This window comes from Anopheles cruzii, chromosome 2 (genome assembly GCF_943734635.1).
Source record: "Anopheles cruzii chromosome 2, idAnoCruzAS_RS32_06, whole genome shotgun sequence".
Classification (NCBI taxonomy): domain Eukaryota; kingdom Metazoa; phylum Arthropoda; class Insecta; order Diptera; family Culicidae; genus Anopheles; species Anopheles cruzii.
This window is the reverse complement of record NC_069144.1, coordinates 39,859,349-39,873,098: the sequence shown is the minus strand read 5'-3', so window position 1 is coordinate 39,873,098 and position 13,750 is coordinate 39,859,349. Positions and strand designations below refer to the sequence as shown.

The 13,750-nt window shown below is 54.1% G+C and overlaps 2 protein-coding genes across 4 annotated transcripts in view; one reads left to right on the top strand and one right to left on the bottom strand.

Annotated features, from left to right (window-relative positions):
- Positions 1-13,750, top strand: part of LOC128268361 (RING-box protein 2) — a 30,562-nt gene that overhangs the window by 226 nt on the left and 16,586 nt on the right. The gene's annotated exons all lie outside the window — the stretch shown is intronic.
- Positions 190-13,440, bottom strand: LOC128268360 (facilitated trehalose transporter Tret1). 3 transcript variants are annotated; one of them, XM_053005419.1, is made up of 8 exons: positions 12,817-13,440; positions 9,025-9,429; positions 8,634-8,939; positions 8,324-8,557; positions 3,593-3,718; positions 2,315-2,486; positions 1,343-2,242; positions 190-1,265 (listed from the first exon to the last, which is right to left on the bottom strand). In XM_053005419.1, exons 1-8 carry the CDS (start codon positions 12,916-12,918, stop codon positions 1,078-1,080), a joined length of 2,433 nt encoding a protein of 810 aa, XP_052861379.1. In that variant the 5' UTR covers positions 12,919-13,440; the 3' UTR covers positions 190-1,077. The 3 variants fall into 3 exon arrangements, with proteins under 3 accessions (XP_052861379.1, XP_052861380.1, XP_052861382.1); XM_053005420.1 differs by lacking the exons at positions 8,324-8,557; positions 8,634-8,939; positions 9,025-9,429; positions 12,817-13,440 and adding exons at positions 3,963-4,262; positions 6,844-6,984; XM_053005422.1 differs by lacking the exons at positions 8,324-8,557; positions 8,634-8,939; positions 9,025-9,429; positions 12,817-13,440 and adding exons at positions 3,963-4,262; positions 6,902-6,978.

The window sequence follows — 13,750 nt, the reverse complement described above, 5'->3', positions numbered from 1 at the left end:
ATGCCATTGCCATCGTAGAAAATAGTTTCCGGAAGTACCATCCTCCGAAATGAACGTGAGGTCACACTAAACACTGGACGAGGCGTGTCCACTAATCGATGGGTCCGCGAAGAATATCCCGTTCATGAATAAACCTTTACAAGCCACCAAAAGAAAACCCGAAACAGGCAGCGTGTGCGCCGCAAGGAGTTTGGTTTAATGTTTATATTTTACTCTAAGATTCAGAGATTCACATCTTCCGATCGGCCACTACCGTCAAACGTAACGAGCACGATTTTATAGATACTTCTCTGGATGGCCTATGGTCATATTTTGCAATAATTTTCCAAATTGTTCCGTGCCACTTTGACGCAGTTAATTTCAGTGTTCAGTGTGTCTATCTGTCACATACTATTTACATCGCGGGCCCGAGCCATTATGAGCCACCGGTGGCCCACCGGTGGCCGCTGGTTAGAGGCAGAAAAGAAACTAAAACTGGAACTAAAACATTTCTACAAAATAAAAAAAACAACCCTGTCTGTCCTCGCTCTACTACCGGTGACCGCTTGACCCGCGGAATCACCTTCCTAATTTAGGTTAAACCTTAACTGTCTGCCACTTACCTACGATAATATTTTACTTTGGTGGTCCGCTTTGCAAGACAAGGATTACATTTATTTGTGGTCCTGCTGCCCTGTTTTCGGTTCGGTGTTTTCCCGAACCCCGACCACGAACATGGCTTGCCCTATTTCTAATCACTGACTGATAGCTTCAAGCGAACGAGCGTGCTCTGTTTTCAGAAACGCAAAAGAAACACTGACACTGAGTCGACCGGCTTGAGCCGTGCCCCGTAAGGATTCCTTAAAACGGCCCAACACACAGAGAGCAAGGAGGGTGGCCGAAAGGGAAGCGAAACTTCTGTCAGCTTTGCCTCGTCGCACTCAGCACTCTCTATTGGATCGCATATCACATTCTCTAGTCCATTTTACTCCAATGTGCCAATTGGTCAGGATTTTTTGGCTTCCGGAAACCCTCTCTCGAAGCAACGGTGGCCACCGTGGCTGGGTTGCTGCGCAAACCTGGGGACGCTCGTGTGTTTTACATGTTGAACGACAGTGGCTTAATGTTGGCCACCGAGCTCATTCGCCTCACGCGGCCCATCATCTTCCGTTCGATGTCCTCGAGCGACTTGCCCTGCGTCTCCGGCACGTACACGATGACGAACATCAGACCGATGACACAGACCGAGCCAAACATCCAGAACGCACCGTGCGTACCGATCGTACCTGGGCGGGGCGAAAAACGCGAAACAGTGAAAAGTGATCGTGGTGTGATCGTTGGTGTTGTTGTTCGGGAGACTTACTGATCACGTCGGCAAAAGTTTTCGTCACGACAAACGTACAGCTCCAGTTGAAGGCGGTGGCGACGGACGCAGCGGAACCACGAATTTTGCCCGGCAAAATCTCTCCCATCATGAGCCACGGAATGGGTCCGAAACCGAGCGAGAAGCCGAGCACAAACACGACGAACGCGGCCAACGGTAACCAGCCGATGTGGGACACGTCCTCGCCGTTGTTCTTCATGTAGAAGAACCCACCGAGCGTCATGAGCGTTATGATCATGGCCACGTCCGAAATGTACAGCAGCATCTTACGGCCTAGCCGATCGATCAGCAACGTGGCGATGAACGTCGCAATGAAGTTTACCACACCGACGATGATCGTGCACAGGTTTTCGTCGATCGTCGAGCCGGCACTCTTGAAGATCATGACGGTGTAGAAGATGACCGCATTGATACCGGACAGCTGCTGGAAGAACATGAGCCCGAGCGAGATCAGCAGCGGCTTCAGGTTGGCCTTTTTCAGCAGGTCGAGCATGGCGCTGTTGGACGCGTGCCGTTCCGCTTCCTGGTGCGACTTCGAGATACCCTTCAGCTCCGGTTCGACATCGGCCTTGCGGCCACGCAGCCACTGCAGGGCCTTGCGTGCCCGGTCCTCGCGATTGCGCGACACGTACCAACGGGGCGTCTCCGGGATGAGGAACATCAGCAGCAGGAATGGTACGGGAAGGACGGCACCGAGAAACGCCAACCCGGACCAGTCGAGGTACTTGCCGGCCACGAAGCACATCAGGATGCCGATGTTACCGAACGCCGTCGGTAGCAGACCGAGCGTTCCGCGCACTTCCGGCTGTACCGTTTCACCGAGATAGACCGGCAGCGAGAGGGATGCGATGCCCACACACAGTCCAGACATGGCACGACCTGCGAACGGACGCACGTTAGAGAGTGAACCGTGGTGCCCGCGGGGGCTCCAGTCCCGGTAGGTCTACTCACCAACAAGCACCATTGCTACGTGCGTTGCGCAACCGATCAGGAGCCAGGAGATGATGAACGGTGTTGCCGTCGCCAGGATGGTGTTCTTGCGCCCGAGATACTCAATCATCGGCCCACCGAGGATGCCGCCGGCCAGACCGGCCAGTGGCATAATACCACCGACCCAGGAGCCCTGCGAAAGCGGAAACCAGAGGAAACAGCTCAGTATCTGCTGCTGCTGCTGCTGACCCTCTAACCTTGAACGCACACGGAAATATGACGCGAATCGGAATCTGTCCCCAGTTGGCCGAAAACGGCTCTCTCGCTCTCTCTCCCTGCCTGTCGGGAGTGTTTTGCGAAATGTTTTGTTTCACGACGCGGCGACAGATGGAAATTAGATCTGTTATGACGCGTGGGCAATCCGGCGTCCGGCTTTTCTCTCTGCCCGCACCGCACCGCACCGGAAAAATTAGGGCAACAAGGGAAAACAGGCTAATATACTTGCCCCGGCCCCGTCGCAAATGAGTTGTTTGTTTTCATTTGCATGTCGCCCCGAAACGGAACGGAACGGAACCGGAAGGGAAGTCCGGTCCGTCGTTCCGACGAAGCTTCGTGAGTGGGTTTAAAAATACATTTACTCGCCGGGTCGCCGGGACTTACGTTGCAAACGTGAAGCTTTTGTGTTGACTTACAGCACTGGTAACATATTTATTGCTTGCCAATTTTGCAAAAGTCAATTTGCTATCGAATTATCATCTAATTTTTCATTACTTTAGTTTTATGCACAAGTTTGTGTCCAAATAGAAGTCCATATCAGTTACGTAATCGATTATGGATTCCGTTAGAATCGGAAAAACATCGTTCACCATCTTTATGGCGCTGAACGGGGTGCCCCCGTATGGACTGCCGCGGGAAATGTCATTCTTTCGATCGGGACCACCGCCGTTCGCGTGAATGCAATAATAAGCAACGAGCTTTTTTCCATAACAAACTCTCGGGCCGCGCGCCGCATTAGTTACTCACGAGCACGTAATGATGCGCAATGGAGACGCTTCTAACCCAAAACATCCCCACCGACCGACCGGCTCCCGGGGCTCGTTGTTGACTGTTTAGCAAAGCTGGGCGCCCATTATTGGATTAAGCCCTTCCCGGGTGCTGATTATCGATTCGATTGCGCTGACGGGACACGTGTTCCCAGGGGGGGGGCGGATCGCCATGCCATGATCTTGAACCGATCGCGAAGGACAAACTCCGATCATCGGTGCCGCGACACATTTCGACGACTGACGGAACACTTACCGATTGATCCGTGACCTCGAACGCTGTAATGTTGCGGTTCTGCATCGAAACCAGGGCGGGTGAGGTGTAGGCGGACGAAAACCCGACGACCATCGATCCGAGCGACACGGACAGCGCTGCCAGGACCTATGTGGTGTGGTGCGTTGGTTCGGCCGAGAAGAGAACAATAATTGGAACTGAGTAAAGCATCACTTTTTTCCAGCAGGTACCGAAAACGAGCGTATGTATGGCATCGCCTAGAACTGGCCCTCTGGTCAAGGCTACTGCTCTGGATGATCAACATGAGCGTGTTAGCGTGCTGCGCCACGAGATGATTGGTTAGAAACGGTGAAACGATCGGACGGGAAGTAAGAAGCGTGTGTGACTGAACCTGCGATGTAGTACACTTGGCGACCGGATCTTCGGCGTTAACCGAAAAGGACACGTGCGTGTCCGCACGCATCAATATCTTCACCATCTTGTGGCTGGTGTGGCTGGTAGTTGGATCTCGAACGAATTTGAAACGAACAGCTCCCGCTCTCGCTCTCGGAACGTCCCGTGCGGATCGCTCAGCACCTCACCGGAAGCCGGAGGTTAGAGGATCCTTCCGACGAGAATGTCGCACATACACTCTGCTTAGAATACTGTCTCTGCCACTTGGCACACCGAACTTGCGCGAACGGCACCTGGACTGGAGAACCACCGGAGTAACGGAGAATAATAGCAATCGGTCAGCACGGTCGACGAGGATGTGCCTGAGTGGCCTCATTGGCCGAACCGCGTCGTAACGTAAAGGCGTGAAGCGAGCGAGAGTGGCCAGTCCGCGATAAGTGCGACCAATCGGACGCGCTCCAATCTGTGGCCCAACGAAATAAGGCCACACACAGGCGAACGTCGCCGCGTCGCTGTTGGTGTTGGTAAAGACGAACTTCCCGAAAAGGGCAAACCAATAGACAGAGAGGGTTGACTCAGCGGATTAACGTTAAAAATGAACAGCAACAAGTGTTGGCACACACGCGGACACGCCAAAGGCGGGCCGAAAAGAAAGGAACCGAACGGTCGTCCGTTCGGCCGGCTTGGCGCTTTAATGGGAAAAATGCAGTCCTCCACGACGAAGGATAACGTTGGCGGCGGCGGCGGCAGCACGCTGCTGGGAAGCCGGACCCTTACGCGCGCACACGCAGCCCGGCCTCGGATGTCGTCCTGTGCTCTCTGTCTCTCGTGTGGTCCCCTTGCTCTATTTAGACTTTATCAGCGAACGGACGGAGTATTTCTGTACTATCAACGTCATTGCCCCATTCTACCGCGGGATCGGGATCAGCGGCTGATGGGTGGCTGAGTCCGCAATCGGTCGCATTGGATTGTGTCTCCGTTGGCACCGCGTTTCTTTTCCACCACGAGTTGACGAATTTTGGCAGCTGGATCCTGGAGTCCCAATGGCGGAATGTTCCCAATCAAAAAAGAAAAAAAACGGACCCAACGGAATGGCCAATGGCAGTTAAACCAACCGGAAGGCAGACAAACACACCATGTCGACGGTCGCCATCGGTAGCCGGTGGCCATCTGCGCCCGGGTTGCCGAGCGGTGCACCGAGTGCCACGGCCACTGTCGCCACCGTCGTTACCGTCCGATCGGTGGTCGTCGCCGCCGTTTTCTTGTCTGTCGCCGGGAAATTTTCCATCATCAGTTCGCAGCCTGGTTCGCGTATCCTGCATCGACGAAGCGGCGACACACTCGGCGACAGTGCCAAAAGCTACCAACCGCCGGGGGGGGGGGCCACGTAACTGATTCTCGTAACTCGCGCACGGGCCTGTTGCCACTTTTCTCCCTTTTTGGGGCGATTTTCTTTCTCTCCCTTTCTAGTGTCTTTGAACGGAGGTGCCACTGGCGAAGGGTGTACTACTGGGCGGTGTTTTGAATCCACCTAGCCACCACCGCCACCACCAACTGACCGGGGGGACGCTTGCAACCGAAAGCTGGGTCCTCCTTGGCACCATCAGGCGGCACACAAGGATCGGTGGCGCGTGTATCGTTCGGGGTACGCGACAATCGCAACTGTCGCGCTCGCCGATACGACGGAAGACATATGGCCCGGCAGAGTCGCCCCACAGGGATGAAGATGAAGAGCAAAATGGACCGAAGGATAGCCAGGATCGTCTTGCGAACGCACCAATACACCGACGACAGCCCCCGGCGGCGGTGAACGCACAAACTCTCCGCTCTCATCACTCTCTTCGCTAGCAGGCAGATCGTCAGCTGCTGGCCCCGGGGGGTTTCCGAGCGGTTTCCGGTCCGTTTGGTGATTTGTTCAAATCATTAAATGTAACGTCATTGACATTGAAAGTCAAGCGCCTGACACGCTGCAACGGCATCGGCCCAGGAAGTGGAGCAGACCGTCAGTGATCGGTCCTGGTCCATTCGAAAAGCGAAGACGAGCTTCGTGCAGCGCGCCGTCTATGACTTTATCAATTTGGTGGTTTTCAACGTTCCAGTGACTTCGGCCCACGTTATCAAGTGCGGTTTGGTCGACGAGTCATCCGAGTTGAAAATACAATATTGAAGCGACCCAAATTGCCTAGCCCAACTGACCGTTAGATGGCGGATGCTGCTCATCTTCGGGGCCGGCCCGTGCGCGACCTTCGGCCGCACTCCTCCACAGTCATTAACAGATTGTCTGGTCCACTGGCCGCCAGCCGGACCAGGCCCGTCAGCCAGCCAGCCAGCCAGCCTGGTGCTAACTGGTTCATACGGGTACCGCTATCACCCTGTACGTGCCCGAAACGGGCGTGAACCGGAGCGGGAAAAATGGTCCTGCTGGGCTGGGCGCCGCACCGTTCGCGTCATTAGCGGAGGAGGACGATCGGTACGGCGGCGATGGCACGTGAAAACTATTTATGTTTTTGTTCCCGCTTTAACGAACTATTTCCTAGGCCCTTTGGCCTCTCGGCGCGACTATCAGCGAGCGTCTCGTTAGCGTCCGATTGCGTTAAAGAAATTGGTAAATATACGAGCTCTCTAGAACTACGCGCTCGCTCGGTGGTGGCCGCCGTGATCTCCGCCGACGACGACGACGATCACCATCCAATGTTTTGGGTGGTCTTTCTCGTACACCGCTAGAGGGCAGCACGGGTCGCTATCGCTGGATCAGCAAAACAATAAACACTCGTCGTCGTCGTCGTCCCCGCGCTGTCCTGTGATCGACTCTCGCTCGCTCCACGCTTCGCGTCACCGTGTTGGCACTTGTGAGGCACACACAAAAAACCGGCACGCACCAAGAATCGGTGGGTCTCAGAGACCCGCACTCCGGGCGATAAGCGGCGGGATCCTTACGAAACAGGGATTGGGTACGCCACCGGCTCAAGGATCCAGCTGAGCACCGCGCACTGCGCTCTAGCTAATGAACGCGCTGCACCAACGACTAAACCATGCCCCCGATTGGTTCCAGCTTTTTATACCGACGCGCTCTGTGGCGATAGGAGGCACCGGCGGCGGCGTCATTCCCGTGTGGGGTGTTGCATTATGGTTGGTGATTGTTTTGCTACTTTCTGCCTCACGGATCAGCACACGCGCACCGTACGCCGGTAGTAGTGCCTTCGAAGTGTAAAAATCCATAACAATAAATAAGAAGTGCACATCCTCGCCGGGCCGGGCCATAGAAAACTAGCGCACCTCTAGCGCCCTAGCGGTGGGTGATAAGGTTCCGGCGTCGGGTTTTGGGGCAGCAGCCCTGAAGCGCCGGACGGGCGATAAAATGATCTATAAACTATCCGACAGGTAGTGGCCGGCCGGCCGGAGCGAGCCAGAGTGGAAATCGATCGAAATGGCACGTCGTCACGTGTGTGAACAGCCGTTAAGCCGCAACAGCAGCACTACGCAGCAGTCGCTCCCGGTCCGCGCTCGATATTTCATTCGAATAGAAATAAGTAACTCGCCCGGGGATGGGCCTGGCTCGCCATCATGCTTCGGGCACTGCCTGCTGCCCCGATCGGGAAGGTATTCGCGCGCGCGGTGAGCGGCACTGGAAATGGTTTGATTGATGAATTGGCAAACGATTTACGCTTCGCATAAAAGGGAGGCCACTCTACACTCTCATTTCCATTCGCCCATTAGGGCCGCCCGAGACACCCCACCCCGGGGCTGAGGCTGAGTGACACGCGTCGTTGGAGGATACATTTGCTGACCTTGGGAGGGCTGATCCATAAATTGCACCCAAAACAGAAGCAAACACACGCAGACGTTGGGACCTGTTTCGGGATGCAGCTACAGCGCGGGATGTGCAATAAGGAAAGAAACGGTGCAGTGCCAGTTGTTGACAGTGCAACTTCAAACAGTCACTTAAAGGCGGCTTCCGACGACGATTAGACCAAACCGTTCAGAATATTTATGATGCCCCGCGCGAGATGAGCTGTTTACGAGATGCTGCTGCTGGTCTTTATCAACACTACCGATGTAACTCGGTGACGGTGCGCCGATTCGAATGTGTGCTCTGTGTGTATGTGTTTGATAAGATCACGTAGCCAACAGCTGGTTTGGGGCCGATCGATCCTGAATCTTGGCTCTGGGCGCGGAGGTCGCTGTACCGCCGCCGAGGATGCGATCGCCGCAGCACTGGGAGAGCGCTATCAGTGACGCAAATGAAGCCCTCGTCTAGCCCTGACACGAGCGGGTGTCGGTGATTGGGTATGATATGTGAACCAGAACCAGATGTGCGTGCCCGTTACGGAATGTCATACCCTGGCCACCGCCACGTACCTGGGTCCAGATGTAGATGGGGTTCGTGGTTGGCCGGTACACTTCGAGCTTCGGTTTGCCCTCCTCCGTGATCTGCCTCACGAACGGGACGGCTGTCCGCAGGTTTTCCTCCTTCGTGCCCATTTCCATCTCCATGAACCGGATGCTTTTCCGCGACTCGGTGCTCATGGACTTGGACTGTTGGAAGTGTTTGCGGGAGCTGATGTAATCCTCCTCATCGCTGGACTCAAGATCCTGTCCGATAAAAGGAGGGAAAAGCAAAACAGAATAGTAACCATGTACCGGAGTGCGGCGCCCAGAGAGTGCGTACCTTAAGGTCAATGATGACCGGCTTCGTAATGTCGGCGTCGATCTTTAGCAGACTGGTCGAGGGTTCGAAATCGTCGTCGCTGCTGGACGGCGACGGTTCCTTGTCGAACTTGAAGGAGATGTGCCGCGCATCGAGACTCTTGTGTTTGCGCTCCTGGAACTGTTTTCGCTGAACCTCGAAATCATCCGATGACGACGATGCCTTTAGCAGCTGCTCCAGCACTTTCGCGCTTTTCACATCCAGCGACATGTGCTTCTTGCCCTGAAACTGCCTCCGGTTGTCGGTTGCCAGTAGGTGGCGCAGTTCCTGCAAAAACAACAACGGGACATGGCGGACATCAGTTGGCTTTCGTAAAAAACGCTAAGGCCGTTTTCGCCAACGCTACACAAACCTTTATCAGCTGCGTCTTGTGTTCCGATGTGCTGTGGCTTTTGTGCTTCTGAAAGTGTTCCCGCTGTTTACGGAAGTTGTTCTCATCCTCGTCGAACTGATCGTCCTCCTGGTCGAACGAGACGCGCGACGTCGCCTTGAGCGACGATTTGGATTTCGTTTTCTCGGCCACCGGCTCCAGGAACGGATTCGTGTCGTCGGTCTCGAGGATCGGGCTGAACGTGCGCTGCTGCTGCTGCTGGTGCTGCGATAGACCGCGGGACGCCGCAGGTGTGCTGGCCAGGTCGTCCGCGTTCGTATCGAGCACGATCGTATCGAGGCTGGTGGCGGTCGTCGAGGTGGACAGCGATCCCTCGGCCGTGTTGACCCGCTGGTAACCGTACTGCAGCGGATCCCGTATCTCATCCTGCAAATACAGAACGGTTTGGTGTGATTAGAAGAATGAAACCCGAGAATCCGAGCCAGTTCCGAGCCGAAATTAGTGGATCCTACCACCGGTTAGCGCGCGACGAGTTTCAACCAAACTAACGGCTCCATCCGATGGCCTCTCGGATGGTTCCAATCCGAGCATCATCTCATCATCGTCAATACCCCGCGGGTCCTGTGTTTGCTGATTGATAAGGATACTTTCTGTCCACACCACGACGTAACGGTAACGATAACGCGCCCAGCGCATCGTTTAGCCGAGACACACACCTCATTCTCCGATACCCACCACGAGGTGGCGCTAGATGCAATCGAGCGCGCATTTGGCTGCCGGCACGTGGTAAAGGGGGCCGGCCGAAATGGAAATGTCCAACTGCAGCGTATGCACCGGCAGAACATAATGCAGCGCCCGAACCGTGTTTCGTAACACACGCGGTTTGCCGTTGCGTTGCGTTATTTTGATTTGCTTTAGCCGGCCAGCCGGCTGCCGGCATTTTTTTTGGGAGTTCTTCTGCTAGTTCGTGCCTCTTGCCCACGCCTTTCCGGGCTAAATATACACACACAATTCCGTCGTGTTCACTGGCGCACTACCTAAAAATATGTTGCCGCCTGCAAGAGTGCGGTGGAAAATTCCGTTACCCGTTGTCGCGCTCTAGTTCTTCCCGCGCGCCGATCAGCGAGCGAACGATCCAGAAGGATCCAGTCCGGCAGCGCACGCCGATTGCTTACTGTGGCAGCGCATTTTTTGCGAAGTAAGAAAGTTCGATAGCGACCCTGGCTGACGGGTGGACGCGGGCGCGCGCGAGTCTTTTAAGTAGAAAAGTAAATAACGGATTCCCCGTAACAACTACGACGACGACGACGATAGAGCCGCACGGTCGTGTTATAGTGTGTGCAATATTTACCATCAAAATGGCGGGAACCAAAGGGGAGCGAGTGAGATACACCTTTTGTTTGTTTGGTTTTTTTTTTCGTGGACGCAAGAACGGGTCCGCGATTCTATTTGCGTCAGCTGTTTACGCATATCGTTACGGGCGACGGGCATTCATTTTTTTTTTGGTTATCCATCTTGGTCCATCGTCGACCACCTTTAATTCGCTTAATTATTTCTGAAGAAACTTTTTATTAACGACCATCATCGCGCTGGGTTCACATGTGTTAATGCCCGCGTTCGCCAGGACGCCGGACAGTGTGGTTTCTAAATTTATGTGAGCGAAAATAACCGCACGCCGAGCACGTCACTTCGCCGGACTTGCCAATCAGTTGGATCCCCGGAAAATAGCCGGTTCGACAGGATCTTCCATCGTTTGCGCGAAAGCGTCTTCAAAATACGCGAAAAGCGAACACCACTCTGTCAACTTTCTATAGCCGCACCCACGTTTTCAACGTATCTTCCAAACCGTCTTTCCGATTCAACTTCTGGTTTTGGGACTTTTTTAGGTAGGCAAAATTATGAATAAAACCATTTGGTTGGATTGAAGTTTTATGATTTCTAGCTTTTTTTCGACCAAATACGATATAGGCACTGTCAAGTTTCTATAGCCGCACTTTGAGTTTTGCAAGTGGATTACTTAAATATGCCCAAAAGGAAGTGTTCTAAGTGAAAAGAAAATAGATTGATAGAGGCATATAGGCTGGAGGGTGTTGCTATTCGAGAAATGGCTCGAAGAATAAAGAAATCCAATAAAGTGATCCGTAATTAGTTAAAGGATCCTAAACGGTATGCAACTGTGTACTTCGAAAAAATCCAAGATGTCGATGAGAACCAAGTGGAACATTGTTAAATTGGCGTCAAATTCGACCATATCGCTATCAAAAATCAAATCTACACTGGATCCATCCAGAGCCAGTGAGCAGGGAAGCTATTCGCAAGGTTTTGCAAAACAGCTCGAATATAACACGAGCAAAAATGACCAAGGCACCAAATCTAAGCCTACTACACCAATAAAAACGTGTAGGTCCACAAAGCGATCCGATTTGTTTGTGATTCTCATTTACAAGCTCCAATACCGCCGGACCACTGCAGTTAAATCGCTTTCGTGGTGTTTCGCCCCCCACCGAGGCTTATCGAACGTAATCCCGTTCGATAAGCCTCGGTGGCCAGTGGCCACGGGCGAGCTCAGTGAATAGCGAATGTAAACAAAGCTCTTGCACCTGGGTCCTCTCCACCGCATCGCACGGGAGCAAAACAATAGAGAACTGTGACGTTGGCGAAAACAGCAGCAACGACGGCGCACGTTACGTGGTTGCCGTGGCAACATTGACATTATCACTATCCGCAGTCGGTCGGTCGATCGGTCGCAGCATTCTTGCATGCACCACAGGAGGAGCGCCGAGGGGTTACAGCCAGTTGGCGTTGGTCAGCCGGCACGCAATGCCACCCCTAATTGCTGGAGGCCCACTTCCGTGGTCTGCGTGACTGGTGCGGCCCCATCGCGGCGCGGGTCAACTAATTCATCGATTCGCCTGTCACAGTGTCCGCCGGTATGTGGATAAGCCCGGAACCGCGACGTATCGCGACCGGGTGCCGGTCATAAATAATAGATGGTCAGCCACTATTCAGCTAACCTTGTAATGGTCGTCTATAGGAAAATCGATTTGTGATCGACACTCAGCGAAATCTGCTGCTAATCTAGTGTCCACCCATTTTTTGAAGTGCGCTGTCAAGTGAAGAAGGATCTTCGCAGGCATCTTGGATTGGATGGATGCCTGTCACCACCGCGGAAGCAATCGAAGTCGGTGACTCTGTCGCAAACCGGTAGGCAGAGACCACCGAGGGGCTGTGTTTGACCTTTCCTTTTTTCACTTGACATTGGTCAATGGCGGCAATGGTAGCCGCCCGAAACTTTTGGCGTGATCGAATATCTAAATCGGTGCGCTGTGCGCTTCTTCTGACGGCTTCTGCGCTTGCAAAAATAACCAAATTCAACCTCCATCTCTCTCTTTCTGTCGCTTTGGGGCATGTCTCCTCAGAGCTACCTTCAGATTTTACGATTGTGTTGAGATTTTCTCGTTTATTTTCGCCTGCCGAAATCACACATTTCCTCGTGACACTTTGGCGACACACCTCACCAGTACACCACCGCTGCCCCTTGACCCTGAGGCTTCGAGGTTGATTTGTTTTCGCCATTCACATCCCCGCAACATGACCGACGGTGGTCATCGACGTCGGTCAGAAGTTTGTCGCCCAGGAAACGGCGACAATCGAAGCGCGCACAATATTCAATGTATCCTTCTGCTGCCCGTTCTTGGCCCACTGCCCACTCCTAGTGACGCAATACGGTCTCTTCGAGGCCCGACTTCAGGATCAGGATGTCACACGGTGTAGGATCAACGTGCTTCGATCGGTCGGGTGGGGTGTACTTACTCCTCCCTCGTTGGTCATCGTGCGCTTGATCTTGTCGACGATCCGTCCCATGGAACTACCGCCACCACCTCCGCCGCCGCCTCCCGGTCGTCCGGAACTCATGTTGCTGGGCTCCTTTTCACGAACGTGTCAAACACCCAGCCTGCCGGCGGGGGGTTGTTGTCGGTCACTTGTCACAAAGTTACTACTGCACCACGTGCGCCCCGGATATCCTCGCTCGGAACTTTCACTCGCGTAGAGTGAGCTTAAGACACTCAGTTTTTTGCAGAACTGTTTCGCACGCTTTCGCGAGTTGCTCACTCTCGATTGATCATCCACTGCGACCGGGATCGATCGGGTCGATCCTTTGCACTTGCACAACTTTCACCCGGGCCGTCAGGCGTCAGGAATTCGGCTCACTGCCTCACCGACTTCTTATGTTTTCCGCCGCCGCCGCCACTCTTTCCAGTACATAAGATATCACGCACCAGAAGCAACCCTGCCACGGTTGGTTGCGTGACGATAAGGCGCTGCGTATGTCAAGGTTCACAAGGGGTGGTGATCACTTCGCTAGCACCGCGCTCTGCGGTTCAAGATTTTCCGTAACACACACGAGTCGGAACACTGGTTGGTCGATTCGCGCGCGTGGATTGTGTTTGAAAGATTGCGCGACGTCGGCACATGCTTATATAGAGGATTGGTCCTGCCGCTGGCGGCCGCGGCTACCCTCTGCAGCGGTCCGCGTGTGGTACATAGCGGTCTCTATAGCGGCAGTTAGTTCGTGCACACGTCGCGCACCGCATGGATATCGGAACATCACATCACTACCACCACCACACCGTCACGATCGGATAGTCGGCGGCGGCGGGCCAGTCGAATCGCGGACACCGGCGAAGCAGGACCGTCCGTTGCGTGCGTGCCGGGCACTGTCACTTCCCGGCCCAGCCCACGTTGT